This window comes from Manis javanica, chromosome X (genome assembly GCF_040802235.1).
Source record: "Manis javanica isolate MJ-LG chromosome X, MJ_LKY, whole genome shotgun sequence".
Classification (NCBI taxonomy): domain Eukaryota; kingdom Metazoa; phylum Chordata; class Mammalia; order Pholidota; family Manidae; genus Manis; species Manis javanica.
The window spans coordinates 59,843,844-59,861,351 of NC_133174.1; the positions used below are offsets into that span (position 1 = coordinate 59,843,844).

At 42.0% G+C, this 17,508-nt stretch overlaps 1 protein-coding gene across 1 annotated transcript in view; it reads right to left on the reverse strand.

The window, feature by feature from the left end:
* ERCC6L (ERCC excision repair 6 like, spindle assembly checkpoint helicase) overlaps positions 1 to 3,538 on the reverse strand; it is a 79,856-nt gene extending 76,318 nt beyond the window's left edge. The window contains exon 1 of the mRNA XM_037002884.2: positions 3,419 to 3,538. Coding sequence (XP_036858779.1) covers positions 3,419 to 3,507 — 89 coding nt within the window. The 5' untranslated portion in view covers positions 3,508 to 3,538. The remainder of the gene's footprint in view (positions 1 to 3,418) is intronic.
* Positions 3,539 to 17,508: the final 13,970 nt, after the last annotated feature.

Consider the following 17,508-nt stretch of genomic DNA (forward strand, 5'->3'; position numbering starts at 1 on the left):
ATAGGAGTTTCTTTATTTCTTATACCTATTCATTTATCAATTTAATAATTCTTGATAATAAAATTCCTGTTTTAACACACTGTATGGTTTCTATATCCTGACTGGACCTAGAATGATACAGTGACAGAGAGAAAGAGAGGGCAGGGGACAGAATGAGAAAGTGTGTGACAGGAAAGGGTGGGAACAGAAAGAGGATAGGTAAAAGAGGTATAGAGAGGGTGGTTGAGATCATAGGTGACAAAGAAAGAAAGGGTGACAAAGGGACAGAATGACACGGATAATAGAGAGTCAACAAGTGGGATGGCAGAAAGAGTAAGTGGATGAGAGAGAATGAACTACAGTGTAAACAGGTAGATGACCTGCCTGTGAACAGGAGTGTGAACAGGTGGGTGACAGGGAGAGGTGAGTGACAGAGAGAGACAATGGGAGGGAGCAAGAGAGAGAACATGAGTGCCAGAGAGAAAGAGTGGATGATAGATTGGTGACCCAGAAGAAGAGGTAATGGGCAACAGAAAGAGACAGAGACTGAAGTGGGGGGAGAGGGGTGGGGAGAGGGAAAGAGAGAGTAGGGGGGATGGAGTGAAGAGCAGGAGAGAAAGAGAGGGAGGGAGGAAGAAAGAATGCCAGAGAGAGAGTGGAAGCAAGCAGGGGGATACAGTCAGCATAAGTGGGTGGTGGGTAAAAAAGGAGCTTGCAGGTGGGCATCATCCAGGAAGAGCATGAATGACACAGAGAGTGTGTGACAGAGTCATTGTATGCGACAGAAAATGAAGGTGTGTGAAAAAGCACGTGTGCAGAGTGTGTGACAGCAAGTTTCAAAGTTTTCTTTCATCTCAGGCAGGAGAAGCAGTGAGACAAGGAAGAAAGACAGAAATGGGAGAGAGGAGGGAGGGAGAGAGACAGAGAAACTGTGCGAGAGTATGACTATGCCAAGGAGCAGGTTGATGGGTGATGCAGAAGTTGGATGAGGTGATGGTTTGTGCAAGAGGTTTCAGTGTGGGCACGATTTGGAAGAGGAGGGGAGAGAGAGAGAAATAAAAGGACTGTGAGAGTTGAGGGGACCTGAGAGATGGGATGTCATGAGAGACCCAGGGAGACTGTGAGCGAAAGGTGGGGTTGTAAGAGAAGTGGGTGACTGTTTAGGGCAGTGGGAACAAGTGTGAGAACGTTCAGTAGAGCACGTGTGAGCAAGGGAGAGACCGGTGCCAGCGTGAGAGGCAATGGTGGGCAATCAGTACAAGCTGAGAGGCCCACTCGCTTGCTCAGGGAGGGGACTAAAGGGCTTAAGCCTTATTATCCCCATTTTTCAGATAAGAAAATTGAGGCTCAGAATATTCAAGTGACTTGCTTGAGATTTCCCAGCTAGCAAGTGGCAGAGCCGTAATTTGGACCCCAAATGGCCCAACTCTAAAGCCAGTGCTCTACCACACTGTACTGTACCTTCCTGATTTCCCCAAGTCTTCCTTATGGAAGTCATGCAACTTAGTCCAAACGCTTTTACTCCTCTGTAAGGAGACCTTTTGTCTTTCAACAGCCTTAAAACATTCTTTTTTTTTGAAAAGGAGAGAGAGGTATTTCACTGCCCCAATTTATTTATTTGTACTACATTTAAAATTAAAACTTCTGTGCATCAAAGTGCAGTGTCAACAGAGTGAAAAGGCAGCCTATATTGAAGAAAATATCTGCAAATCATGTATCTGATAAGGGGCTAACATCCAAAATACATAAAGAACTACAACTCAACAACAAAAAAACAAAACAAACAGACTAAAAAATGGGAAAAAGGGAAGGGGGCTAGGGATGGGTGACATAAAGGTGAAGAGGATAAAGAGGCACAAACATCCAATTATAAAATAAGTCACAGGGATGAAAATACAACATAGGAAGTATTGTCAATAACATTGCAACATCTTTGTTGACAAACAGCAATTACTCTTATCCTGGTGAGTATTTAGTACCATATATGATTGTCAAATCACTATGTTGTTCATACACCTGAAACCAATATAATAGTGTATATCAACTGTATTTGAATTTAAAAAATTAAACAGAAAGAAAAAGAAATGGAATGGGATGTATATACCACAAGCATTTGCATAAATGTGAAATACATACACAGAAACAATACTCGTTTTTCAGAAACACTTTCAAACAAAAAATACTTCAACACAAACAAACAAATAATGGGCAAAGGACTTGACCAAACATTTACCCAAAGACAATAAGCACATGAAGATGGTAGAGCTGCTACAGAAGACGGTGCGGCAGATCCTCAGAAAACGAAAAATGGAATTACCATATGATCCAGCATTCTCACTTCTGTATACACATCCAAGGGAACTGCATGAGGATCCCGAAGAGCACCCACACAATCCGCACAAGTTCACAGCAGCACTCTTCACAACAGTCAGAGAGGGAGGCAACCGGTGCCCATCAATGGAAAAATGGGTAAAGAAAACGTGATCTATGCCCACAACACAATGTTATTCATTCTTCAAAAGAACGGAAATCCTGTCACATGACACAACATGGATGAACCTTTAGGACGTTATGCTTAATAAAAAAAAAAGTCACAGAAAGACAAATATGGTATGATTCAGTTTATGTGAGATCCCTACAGGAGTTAAATTAAGAAAGAGAAGGTAAAATAGTGGTTGCCAGGAGCAGGGAATGAGAAGTTGTTTAAGTACAGAATTAGAGTTTTAGTTTTGCAAGATGAAGATTTCTGGAGATGGATGGTGGTGATGGTTGAACAGCGTTAATGTATTTCATATTACTGAACTGTACACTTAAGAATGGTTACGATGGTAAATTTTATATTGTATGTATTTTATTACAATTAAAAAAATTTTTAATGCTCACTTCCACATCACCATGCCCCCGATTCTTAGCCATTCGGCTAATGCTTATTCATTTTTCAACACAAATGCTGCCTCTTAGGAGGCCTTCCCTTGGCTCACTGAACTGTGTAGTTGGCCATTCCCCCCTTTATGCCCATTCTATGCTTTGCACATTATATCTCTCACAGCAGATAGCGATTAATGGCCTACCCATCCATTTCCATTACTAGATTATAAACAATCTGGGGACAGGAACAGTATTTTACTCATCTCCGTATCCCCTAGGTTTGGAGCTTGGTAGTCTGGAAAGACTCAAGAGAGCCATGATCGACTGAAGTTCTGGTTCTTACAGATTTTATACCGTAGAGTTATTTGACGAAAACATGGGGTACTGAGCATCCCCCCGCCCCCGCCTTTAGAAATATGAGTAAATGCCCACGCATTCTTGTGAGAACGCGGGTGCGCATCTCACCAATCTCCACCTCAACAATTTGGGACCTAGAAAGGGTCAGAAGGCCCCTTATGCGCACTCCCGGCCAGGGCCTACGAGCTAGACCTGCTCAGAGGCCCAGACATACCTCAGGTAACGGGCAGCCTGCTCTGAGCTTAAGGCCTTGTCTTCCGCAAAACCTCGGGACGCCTCCATAACCCTCCGCTTGGGCTCCATGTATCTTGTCCGGGGGACTGAATTTCGCTCGCTCCCGCCCTGCGCATGCGCTCTGCGTTTGGAGGGGAGGCAGGGCCAACTGTTGACTTAACGACTGACCAATCCGAAGCACCACTCTCCGGCGCCACTGCCTGAGCCCCGCCCATGAAGGTCGCGCGACTGCGCTTACGCCTACGCGCGTTGGGTCTAGGAGGTCTTCGCGTTCCCCGCGATGCCGGTTAGGTAGCGTTTTCTTGATGTCACCTATATTTTCAGTTCAGTCCGGACTGTTCTGCGGCCAGTTCCTGCGTGTACCTGTGTGTTATCCTCCTGAGTGGACCAGGCTGCCTCTTAGGAAACCTTCCCTTGGGTCACTGATTTCAGTCATTTTAGTGGCCCTTAGAGGCCTCCCCCACAGCTTGTGCTCCCAAATACCCTTTCCTTGCTCGCCAGTGCCTGTCTCAGAGCATGCTTTGAATTCGAACATCCTGGGAGGCATGGTCCCCTGACTTAAGCTCACATTGAAGAAGGGTCGTCAAGCACCAAGCCAAAGCTCTCCTTTAAGAAATAAGTAAATATTATTCAGTCATTCAGCCACAAAAAGAAAAGAAATCCTCCCATTCGCAACAACATGGATGGATCTAGAGGGTATTATGCTCACTGAAATAAGTCAGGAAGAAAAAGATAAATACCTTATGATTTCACTTATTTGTGGAGTATAAAAAAGCAAAACGAAATAACAGTGGACTCATAGACACTGAGAAGGGACTCGTGGTTACCAAGGGGGAGGGGTTGGAGTGGATTTGGTGGGGGTGAAAGGGATAAAGGGGCACAATACACAATTACAATATAAGTTGGCCACTGGACTGTTGTACAGCATGGAGAATACAGTTAACGATTCTGTAACATCTTATTACTTTGATAGTAAGGGGGTGAGAATTTAATAATATAGACAACTGTTGAACCACTGTGTTGTGTATTTGAAACCAACATGATTGTATATCAACAATACTTTAATAAAAAAAAGTAGTGATGTGATATATGGTCACTATTTCTTAAGAAGCTCCAACTGAGATAGCAGTCACATTTTCAAAGGCAGAGCTTAGGGCTTCAGGAAATGGCAATGAGTTTAAGTGGCTTGCTTGGGCAAAGCTAAATAGGAGGTTGTGGACCAACAGAAAGAAACTGTCTTCTTTCATATACTGGTAAAAACATAGACATTATGATTCCTTAAGTGTGAGAAACACACTCACTGGTCAAAATTGAATAAGTGGACACGGAGACAAACAGAACAACAGAGCGAGGCTTTAATGACAGTCTTGCAAGATCTGGTGTCTGGTGAGCAGGCACACCTGGGAAAATTGGTGCCAGTAATTTATCTCCTAGTGCGCAAGTCCCTCCCCTGGTTCCTCATTGGCTGAGTACTACAGGGTTCACATTCTTCTCCTGACTTCGCCTAAGCCAGTTATGTCTTTCTTTTAAATTTGTCCTAATCTTACTGGTAGATTTAAAAAACTCAAAACAGTTATGCCAGGCCCTTATCAATTCCTCCACTCCCACCCCCACTCTCAGCCCGAGCAGCTTCCACCACGTGGCCCTTTGTTAATACTTTACTGTTAAAATGTTTAAACATCCTAGTGGGAATAAATCACATCTAGGTTTTATACTTTCCTAACAGTTCCCCCCTCTTTTTATTTAAGAATTTTTTATTTTATTCCAAATAATACTGCCCCTGATGGTACTATTACTAAAACCCTACAGAGACTCACCACTTCAGCTAATGAATTAGCTGAAAACTCTGGCATCAGTGACCCTTTCACAGACTAGCTAGAAGGATGGTTTGGAAAATGGAAAGGTATGGTTGCCTCTGTTTTAACATCCCTTGTTCTTATAGAGGCAGTCATAAACAAGTAAATACCTATGACCTACACCAAAATATGTTAATAGAAGAAAAATTGAAATATGAGGAAAAGTAAAAAGCTAGTAGAGAAATTTGAGAGAAGACCAAGTGTAAATTAAAATACTAGTTGACGAGCTACTCCTTGAAGAGCATCCCTGGTACAGTTAATGAATCTTTGTTGATTATAGTAAATGTAACTGATCTAATCTGTTTTGTTGATGGTGGACCACTAAAATAGTGCTGACTCAAATCTTGCAGCTATTTGGTTTCTAGCTTTAAATTCATCAGGGACTCCCCTGGGGACTCCTATTGAGTCAATGTATACATTCAAATCAAAGGATCCTTGTAATGATCTGTGACTTCTATGAAAAAATTTTTTTCATTGGGTGTGGAGAGAAATGCCAGGGTAAATGGAATGTCCAATTGGACTAAAGCACAAATCCCAGTCCAGTTGGGTGGCAACGAGTAGCGCAGGTTCCCCTTTCCACATTACCACCAAACATCTGCTCGGGGGATGCATAATTTCAAGAAGTTGCGAGGTCTTTAGAGACATTTAGGACATGGGGTACAAGTCAGTAAGTTCCCCACAGGAGTTGTGAAACCTTCCCCTTGCCTAGAGAGGCAAGAGGGGTGATTCATCTTCTCTATGGAAAAAGAGGGGATTGCCCTCGAGTCTGACTTCTTTAGTGCATGAAGGAGTAAAGATAAGTTCTTGCGAGTCTCATCTCTCCAAGCGTCCTTGCCCTGATACAGGGCTAACATGCAGTTCATCTCAGTGGGGTCTGTGTCCCAGCCCAGAGGGACCAGGACCACCTGTGCTTGTAGCCATCTAGCAGCACATGCATAACAATCACTTTTATTTAAAGCCAGCACTGAAAATTTAACCCATTCTACACAGGCATTGGTGTCTCCATAACTCATCTCTATTTTAAGAGTCTGTATTAGATCTTTTATCTCTGTTACAGTAACTAGTCTAGGGTCATTATGGGGAATCTCTGGCTCATTATTTCCCTCAGGATCAGGGGTGGGCCCTATGGGTGAAGTCTTTTCTTTGATTAAATTAAGACCAAACTTTCCCACAGGATCTACTCTAATGATAACGGCACCGAGTCCTTAAACACGAGGAGCAATTACAGGGTCTGAGTCTAAGTCTTGAGGTTTATGTATAGTTAATAAAAGGGGGTTACACTGTCTGTCTTGGCAATTATCAGGAGGAATTCCTTTAGCTAAGTGGAGCTTTCTTTTTAAAGATTTTTCTGCGGCACGAGGGGCCATCCATTCTTGAAACTGGGTAGTCTACCAAACACTGCTCCACCCTGGACATGGGGGCCCACTTGCCTTTTTTATTCTATTAAGATTTGTCTATTTAGGACAGAGATACTTATTATCTCTAGAAAGCTGTCTTTGGTCATTTAGGTCACCACAAGAGAGAACCTGACAAGCATCAAACTTAATGGTTTGGGGGCTTGATGTTTTAGTAATATTGATTACTAGTTCAATAGGATAACTAGGAGTTCTTTCCCATTCTAGGGCTCTCTATGACTTGCCTGTGAAATACAGAGTTAAAAGGATAAAAGTTAACATTCTTAAGTTCTTTTTAGTTTCAGCTTTAAGGGTTGGTTAGCCACCTGGGACACCTGCCAATTCTCTGTTTTGTCCCCAGATCCCCCAGTCAGTTTCTTTTACTCTGATGTAATGAGTCCAACCCTTTTCAGCCATCTTCACTGCAGTCTCTGTGGTCAGGAGCACATGGTAGGGGCCTTCCCAGCTGGGCTGGAGTCGATCTTCTTTCCAGGATTTTGCTAACACTAGGTCCCCAGGCTGGAAGCAGTGAGCAAAGAACTCAAGTGGGGGAGTCTGGGTGAGAAGTCCTTTCAGCCTGAAAGAAGATAAGGTAGAAGACAAGGCCAGCACATATTCTCTTAAAAATTGATCTTTAGTTTCTATAGTAAGCAAGTCTGTTGCCCTTCCTAGATATGGCAGCTCATATAATAATTCGTAAGGAGAAAGTCCCAAATCCTTTGGGAGAGCAGTTCTGATCCTTAGGAGTGCTATTAGGAAGACATTTAGTCCAAGGCAACTTGGTTTCTAATATTAATTTGGTTAAATGCTTCTTAAGAGTTTGATTCATTCTTTCTACCTTTCCAGAGGATGGTGGGTGCCAAGGAGTATGGAAATCCCACTGTACCTGGAATGGCATCATTATTCCCTGTCATACTTTTGAAGTAAAATGACTCCCATTATCTGAATCAACATTTTCTATTAACCCAAACCTAGGAATAACTTGCTCTAAAATACCTTTATCTCTGATCCTGCCATTGCAGTTGTTAATGGGTGGGCCTCCACCCATCCAGTGAGATGGTCAACAATCACTACTAAATATTTAAGCTTTCCCACTTTTGGCATCTCAGTAAAGTCAATCTGAATATGTTGGAATGGTCTTATTCTTGGGAGTCTCTCTCCAGATACTGGCTTTCTCATACACTTCTTATTAATTCTTGGCACGTTATGCAGCTCCTACAAACCTGTTTAGCAATGGTGTAAATGCTAATACACCCATAAACTTTTAGCAAAGCATCACACATCTCCTGGGAACCCCAATGGCTCCCTCTATGTAACATGTTCATCCGCTCTCTCATAATAGGCTGGTTGATCATTTCCCTCCCATCTGGTAAAGTCCACCTCCCTTTCTCATCTCGAGATGCCCTCAACTCCTGTAGCTTCTTAATGTCCTTGGAAACCTTTGGGATAAATGAAATTTTAGGGATATTTGGAGTGAGTTTCAAAAATCTAATTTCATCTTCAGATACAGCCTCTTCAGCAGCTACATTAGCAATCTTATTACCTGCTGCTTCATAAGAACTTCCTTTCTGGTGACCATTCACATGCATTATGGAAATCTCAGCTGGAAGTACAAGATTTTCTAGAACCTCTTTAATTAATTACCCATGAATCAATTCCTGTCCTTTACTATTTACGAGACTTCTTTCTGTCCAAACTTTTCCAAAGGTATGGACTACTCTTAAGAAATATTTGGAGTCTGTGTAAATGGTGCCCTCTTTATCTGAAAGTAGTTTTAAGGCCTGATTAAGAGCAAACAACTCAGGTTTGGGTAATCTCCCCTTTTTGCAGATGGATACCTGGTCTCCATCAGTGATGGCATAGCCATTATGTCATTTGCCCTCTATCATCTGGGAGGACCCATCTATAAACAGTTTCATACCCCCACCTAGAGGAGTTTCCCTTAAATCAGGCCCGACTTTAGTCTGATACTCTATGAGGTCTATGCAACTATGGCTCAATTCTGATTGACCAGCCTCCCCTGCACACAGGAAGCTGGTTGGGTTGAGAGAGGTATCTGTGGTTAAGATCAGGTCATATTTTTCAAGTAAACTTGCTTCATATTTTAAAATTTGAGAATCCTTTAGCTAGTGCCCAGCTCACTGATTAAATAAGTATGACCTGAACCTGGTGAGGAGTACTGAACATGAGGGTTCTTCCAATTTAATTTCCTGCTCTCTTCCACTAGTAAGGCCAGGGTTGTGATGGCCTGAATGCAGTCAGTCCATCCTCAAGAGACAGGGTCTAATAGTTAAGACATAAACGCCACTAGTTATTTCTTTCCTCCCCAGGCTTGGGTCAAAACCCATACAGGGAACCTTGTTCAACAGTAACAAACTAGTGAAATGGCTTCTCTAAAGATGGGAGTGCCAGGACTGGGGCAGTGACTAAAGATTGCTTTATATTCTTGTAGAATTTGCAGTTCCCTGGGGTCCATTGGAGAGAATCTGGCTCTCTCTCTAACAATTTGAAATACAAACTTCTAGCCTCTCTTCTAACAGACACTTTTTGAGCTTCTCTCAGTAATTCTTCTACAGGTTTCTTATTCCATCCATCTAAATTCTGTAATTTCTTAGCAATGTCTGGCCAACTTTTGGTTACAAAATTGGCTTTTAAAAGATCCTGTCTTGAACTTGGATTAAAGATGGCAGAGTGAAAGGAGAGACAGAGGCTTCCTCCTAAAACTGGATACAAATAGGAAATTTAATTGGCGCAACTAATCCTGAGAGAGCAACAGGAAAGAGGACATGCCAGACTGTACACCCCTGGAGAAAAGAGCAGACCTCAGCGAACGGGGTAACGTACCAGAGCTATGGCTCCACAGAACCTGAGCCCCTCCACCACCCCAGCTCACTGGCGGGAGGAAGAGAAATGGAGCAGGGAGGGAGTGGAAGGCTTGGGACTGCTGAATACCTAGTTCTGGAGATCTGCTCTGGGAGCACAAACCTACATTTCATGGTGCTTTCATGAGACTCGCATGGCTACAGGGTTGGAAAGTTAATACAGGCAGAGTTCCTGCGGAGACTGGGATTTTGGCTGCTTGTGGAAAGCAGGGATCCATATCTGGCTGCTCTGGGACAAAAACTTATACCTCTGTGTCCGGCCCACTGGCTCAGGCAGTGGAGACAGGCACAGGAGCCAGGAGGCAGGGAACAGCTCTTTCTTACCCCCAGTACCGCTCCCCTGTGACCCCCGACACTGCTTCAGGGGCTCAGAAACTCCAGAATAGAGCTTTTGGACACTAGAGGGTGCCATATACAAACATGAAATGCCAAAGGAACCTTGTCCAGAGTAAAATTGTCAATACAACTCCCAAGAAAGATTTAAATAATATAGACCTCGTGACACTTCCTGAAAGGGAGTTCAAAATGAAAATAATCAACATCCTAATGGAGGTACAGAAAGACATCCAAGAACTCAGGAGTGAATTTAGGTCAGAGATCCAATCGTTGAAGAACACGATGGATGGTATTAAAAGCAGGTTGGATACAGTGGAACAGACAATGAAATAGAAACTAGAGAAGAGGAATACAAAGAAGCTGAGGCACAAAGAGAAAAAAGGATCTCTAAAAATGAAAGAATATTGAGAGAACTGTGTGAGCAATCCAAGTGGAACAATATTCGCATTATAGGGAAACCAGAAGAAGAACAGAGAGAAAATGGGATAGAAAGTGTCTTTGAGGAGGTAGTTGCTGAAAACTTCCCCAATCTGGGGAAGGACATAGTCTCTCAGGCTATGGAGATCCACAGATCCCCCTACACAAGGGACCCAAGGAAGACAACAGCAAGACACATAGTAATTAAAATGGGAAAGATCAAGGATAAGGACAGACTGTTAAAAACAGCCAGAGGCAGAAATAAGATCACATACAAAGGAAAGCCCATCAGACTAACAACAGAGTTCTTAGCAGAAACCATACAGGCCAGGAGGGAGTGGCATGATGTATTTAATGCCATGAAGCAGAAGGGCCTGGAACCAAGATTACTTTATCCGGTGAGATTATCATTTAAATTTGAAGGAGGGATTAAACAATTTCCAGATAAGCAAAAGCTGAGAGAGTTTACCTCCCACAAACCATCTCTGCAGTCTATTTTGGAGGGACTGCTATTAGTGGAAGTGTTCCAAGGGTTGGATAGCTGTCACCAGAGGTAGTAAAATCATGGTAGGGAGGGTGGAGCAGCTGATTGCTAGGCAAATGCAAAATTAAATGGACTATCCCCAAAGCCAATCAAGGGATACAGGAAAATTATAGAATCTGATACCTAATATGTAAAGAATGAAGGAGGAGAAATAGAAAAGAACCTTTAGATTGTGCTTGTAACAGCACACTAAGTGAGTTAAGTCAGACTCTTAGATAGTAAGAAAAGTAACCTGGATCCTTTGGTAACCATGAATCTAAAGCCTGAAATGGCAATAAGTACGTACCTATCAATAATCACCGTAAATGTAAATGGACTGAATGCACCAATCAAAAGACATAGAGTCACTGAATGGATAAAAAAAATTGATATATCTTGCTTACAAGAGACTCACCTCAAACCCAAAGACATGCACAGACTAAAAGTCACGGGATGGAAAAAGATATTTCATGCAAGCAATAGGGAGAACAAAGCAGGAGTTGCAGTACTGGTATCAGACAAAATAGACTTCAAAACGAAGAAAGTAACAAGAGATAAAGAAGGACATTACATAATGATAAAGGCCTCAGTCAAACAAGAGGATATAACCATTATAAATACATATGCACCCAACACAGGAGCACCAGCATATGTGAAACAAATACTAACAGAACTAAAGGAGGAAATAGACTGCAATGCATTCATTTTAGGAGATTTCAACACACCATTCACTCCAAAGGACAGATCCACCAAACAGAAAATAAGTAAGGACACAGAGGCCCTGAACAACACACTAGAACAGATGGACCTAATAGACATCTATAGAACTCTACACCCAAAATCAACAGGATACACATTCTTCTCAAGTGCACATGGAACATTCTCCAGAATAGACCACATGCTAAGCCACAAAAAGAGCCTCAGTAAATTCAAAAAGATTTAAATCCTACCAACCAATTTTCAGACCACAAAGGTATAGAACTAGAAATAAATTGTACCAAGAAAGCAAAAAGACTCACAAACACATGGAGGCTTCACAACACACTTCTAAATAGTCGATGGATCAACAACCAAATCAAAATGGAGATCCAGCAATATATGGAAATAAATGACAACCCAACACAAAGCCCCCACTTCTGTGGGATGCAGTGAAAGCAGTCTTAAGACGAAAGTATACAGCAATCCAGGCATATTTAAAGACAGAAGAACAAACCGAAATGAATAGTCTAACATCACAGTTATCAAAATTGGGAAAAGAAGAACAAATGAGGCCTAAAGTCAGCAGAAGGAGGGACATAATAAAGATCAGAGAAGAAAGAAATAAAATTGAGAAGAATAAAACAATAGCAAAAATCAATGAAACCAAGAGCTGGTTCTTTGAGAAAATAAACAAAATAGATAAGCCTCTAGCCAGACTTATTAAGAGAAAAAGAGAATCAATACACATCAACAGAATCAGAAATGAGAAAGGAAATATCATGACGGACCCAACAGAAATACAAAGAATTATTAGAGACTACTATGTAAACCTACATGCTAATAAGCTGGAAAACCTAGAAGAAATGGACAACTTCCGAGAAAAATACAACCTTCCAAGACTGACCAAGGGAGAAACACAAAATCTAAACAAACCAATTACCAGCAAAGAAATTGAGACGGTAGTCAAAAATCTACCCAAGAGAAAAACCCTGGGCCAGATGGATTTACCTCGGAATTTTATCAGACATAGAGAGAAGATATAATACCCATTCTCCTTAAAGTTTTACAAAAAATAGAAGAGGAGGGAATACTCACTCCCAAACTCATTCTATGAAGCCAACATCACCCTATTACCAAAACCAGGCAAAGACACCACCAAAAATGAAAATTACAGATCAATATCCCTGATGAATGTAGATGCAAAAATACTCAATAAAATATTAGCAAACCGAATTCAAAAATATATCAAAAGCATCATAGAGCACTACCAAGTGGGATTCATCCCAGGAATGCAAGGATGGTACAATATTCGAAAATCCATCAGCATCATCCACCACATCAACAAAAAGGACAAAAACCACATGATCATCTACATAGATGCTGAAAAAGCATTCAACAAAATTCAACATCCATTCATGATAAAAACTCTCAGCAAAATGGGTATAGAGGGCAAGTACCTAAACATAATAAAGGCCATATATGATAAACCCACAGCCAACATCATACTGAACAGCGAGAAGCTGAAAGCTTTTCCTCTGAGATCGGGAACAAGAAATGGATGTGCACTCACCCCACTATTATTTAACATAGTACTGGAGGTTGTAGCCACGGCTACTAGACAAAACATAAATACAAGGAATCCAGATTGGTAAAGAAGAAGTTAAACGGTCACTATTTGCAGATGACATGATATTGTACATAAAAAACCCTAAAGACTCCACTCCAAAACTACTAGAACTGATATCGGAATTCAGCAAAGTTGTAGGATACAAAATTAACACACAGAAATCTGTGGCTTTCCTAAACACTAACAATGAACCAATAGAAAGAGAAATCAGAAAAACAATTCCATTCACAATTGCATTAAAAAGAATAAAATACCTAGGAATAAACCTAACCAAAGAAGTGAAAGACCTATACCCTGAAAACTATAAGACACTCTTAAGAGAAATTAAAGAGGACACTAACAAATGGAAACTCATCCCATGCTCTTGGCTAGGAAGAATTAATATTGACAAAATGGCCATCCTGTCCAAAGCAATATAAAGATTTGATGCAATCCCTATCCAATTACCAACAACGTTCCTCAATGAACTGGAACAAATAGTTCAAAAATTCATATGGAAACACCAAAGACACCGAAGAGCCAAAGCAATCCTGAGAAAGAAGAATAAAGTGGCGGGGATCTCACTCCCCAACTTCAAGCTCTACTACAAAGCCATAGTAATCAAGACAATTTGGTACTGGCACAAGAACAGAACCACAGACCAGTGGAACAAATTAGAGACTCCAGACATTAACCCAAACATATATCGTCAATTAATATTTGATAAAGGAGCCATGGACATACAATGGGGAAATGACAGTCTCTTCAACAGATGGTGCTGGCAAAACTGGACAGCTGGAAGTAACAGAATGAAACTGGATCACTGTCTAACCCCATACAGAAAAGTAAATTCATAATGGATCAAAAACCTGAATGTAAGTCATGAAATCATAAAACTTAGAAAAAGACATATACAAGAATCTCTTGGATGTGAACATTAGTGACTTCTTCATGAATATATCTCCCCGGGCAAGGAAAACAAAAGCAAAAATGAACAAGTGGGACTATATCAAGCTGAAAAGCTTCTGTTCAGCAAAGGACACCATCAGTAGAACAGAAAAGGTACCCTACAGTATGGGAGAATATTTTTGTAAATGACAGATCCAATAAAGGGTTGACATCCAAAATATATGAAGAGCTCATGCACCTCAACAAACAAAAAGCAAATAATCCAATTTAAAAATGGGCAGAGGAGCTGAATGGACAGTTCTCCAAAGAAGAAATTCAATGGCGAACAGACACATGAAAAGATGCTCCACATTGCTAGTTATTAGCGAAATGCAAATTAAAACCACAATGAGATATCACCTCACACCAGGAAGGATGGCCACCATCCAAAAGACAAACAATAACAAATGTTGGCGAGGCTGTGGAGAAAGGGGAACCCTCCTACACTGTTGGTGGGAATGTAAATTAGTTCAACCATTGTGGAAAGCAGTACGGAGGTTCCTCAAAATGCTAAAAATATGCTTACCATTTGACCCAGGAATTCCACTTCTAGGAATTTACCCTAAGAATGCAGCACTCCAGTTTGAAAAAGACAGATGTACCCCTATGTTTATCGCAACACTATTTATAATAGCCAAGAAATGGAATCAACCTAAGTGTCCATCAGTAGATGAATAGATAAAGAATATGTGGTACATATACAGAATGGAATATTACTCAGCTATAAGAAGAAAACAAATCCTACCATTTGCAACAACATGAATGGAGCTCAAGGGTATTATGCTCAGTGAAATAAGCCAAGTGGAGAAAAGAAATACCAAATGATTTCCTCGTCTGTGGAGTATGAGAACAAAAGTAAAACTGAAGGAACAAAACAGCAGCAGAATCACAGAACCCAAGAATGGACTAACAGTTACGAAAGGGAAAGAGACTGGGGAGAATGAGAGGGTAGGGAGGGATAAGGGCGGGGAGGAAGAAAGGAGGTATTATGATTAGCATGTATAATGTGGGGGGTGGGGAAAAGGGGAGGGCTTTGCAACACAGAATACAAGTAGTGATTCTACAACATCATACTATGCTGATGGACCGTGACTGTAATGGGGTTTGTGGGGGGGCTTGGGGTAGGGGAGAGCTTAGTAAACATAATGTTCTTCAAAAAAATAATTAATTAATTAATTATTTTAAAAAAAGATCCTGTCTTACCTGAGCATCTGGGTCAAGTCCTGAATACTTTCCCATCTGGTCCCTGAGTCTCTGTTGCACTTCAAACACCTTAGAAACATTTTGAGATCTTGGGGCTGATTCCCTAATTCCCTTTATAATTAGCCTTCTAAGATCCTGCATTTTAGTTCTATCCCGTAGATTATTATCACCCCATCTAGGATCTACATTTGGGAACTTTTGTTCTGCTGGCTGGACACTCTGGCCCAGTGGGTGTTTTTGTTCTCAAATGGATACAGCAGTTCTCCTGATCACCCCCTCTCACCACCAGGGAATAGGATATTCATGATGGACATCAGTTCAGTCTAAGTATATATATTAGGTCCCAGGAATTGATCTAGTTGGTCCACTAGGCCAAGGGAATCTTCTAGCAATGCTTAAAATTTCTCACTTCAGTACTCGTGAGGGGAGCATTAACAGATTTCCCCTTGTCCTAGTGGAACCTCTCTCAATGGAAACCTCTTGGGATTCCTGGTGGACTCCCCAGAAGGCAATGGGAAACTCTTAAGTCCTTCTTACATTAAGTCCAGGGAGAGGAAATCCCGGGGGCAAAATACTCTAAAAACTGATATCAGTGAAAGGGAGAAATAAAGATTAAAATCTATTCATTGCTCACAAGCTGCAGTCTGGGCCCGTTTCTCTCTTTCAGGCTCTAGCATCAGCCAAAAACTGGCCCTCCCCCTCACCTCTCAGGTACAGATAAGCACTCTGTTGCTCAGGTAATTACCCATTGATATGGAGATAGATGAACTTCTCTCCACCACTGAGGAAAGATGTAAATGCACTAAAGCCATACTTCTTTCCACTTCTGAATGCCTGTTGATATGCAGATGTACCAAATCCAGGTGACATATACTGGAAATGTTACAATTTTACCCACAGGGAGGGAGACAAGAAAGTGGGTCTCAATGTTAAATAGATATGAGTGGGGTGGAAAGAGAAAAAAGCCAGGAAAGTCCCCTAAAAAGACTCAGAGTTAATTAATTAAAGGTCAAAAAGACAGGAGCGGAGGAGGAGACAAGATGGGGGGCATGAGTAAAGCAGCGGAAATCTCCTCCCAAAACCATATATATTTTTGTAAATACAACAAGCACAACTGCTCCTAAAAGAGAGACCAGAAGATACAGTACAACAGCCAGACTACATCCACACCTGCGAGAACCCAGAGCCTCACGAAGGGGGTAACATATAAGCTGCAGCCCAGTGGGATCCAAGTGTGCCCCCGACCCCAACTCCCCAGCGGGAGGAGAGGAGTTGCGTGGGGAGGGAGAAGGATCCCAGGAGTGCTGAATACCCAGCCCTAGACATACACACCGGGAGCACAGACACACAGTGCGTGGTGTACTGGATACTAGGTAAAAGGAAAGGAGCAACACACAGCAGCAATTCACTGGAGAATTCTGCTTTATTAAGGAAAGCTGCTGGGTTATATAGGAAGGGGCATGAGCTGATTGAGGTGTCACTTCTACGGGGCTGGTGGCTATTGGCTAGGTGCTGGGAGTGGGAGGGGGGAGAGAGGTGATTGGTCTTCAGGTGGCACAGTCGGGAACTGAGGACCTGGAAGAGAAGCCGGAAGTTTGCCATCTTACTGGTGGGGGCCCTTCATTCCCCCCTTTCTTCTCTATGGGGTTGTGGACGTTGTTTTCTCTCTGACTCCTTCCTGCTGAATGGGGGAGGAGAAAGGATTAAGGGCTTGAGGATTGGGAGGAAAGGGTTGATAGGACTCTCCACAGTAAGGACCAGTAGATGTGGACTTCTTCAAGTTGGAAATCAGTGAAGGTTCCCTGTAACCATAGGTCGAGGACTTGTTGATTCTAATGGTGGTTCCAGGAGGATACGGGTGCTAGAAGCCAGGTGTCTGTGGCCATTGTTTCCAGGAACAATTTCCAGTGGAGAGAGGGGTCCATCTCAGCATGTGGTGAGGAGGTTACGTGAGGGTGAGGGATCTTCTGTGGCCAGAAGATGATAGTTCCTGAGTAAAAGCTGGTTGAAAGTTTGATTAGAGATTTTTCTGACTTGGGATTTGATGAACTTTATTCTACAGGGTAAGAAGAGACAGGCAAGAAGAATGATTATTATGGGGCCTGCAATGGGCCAGAGCCAGGCGAGGAAGGGTTTTGTTAGTATTGAAGAGAATGGGTTGGAATTGGAAGCAGAGTGGAGACTGGAGGCAAGGTCAGTGAGTTTG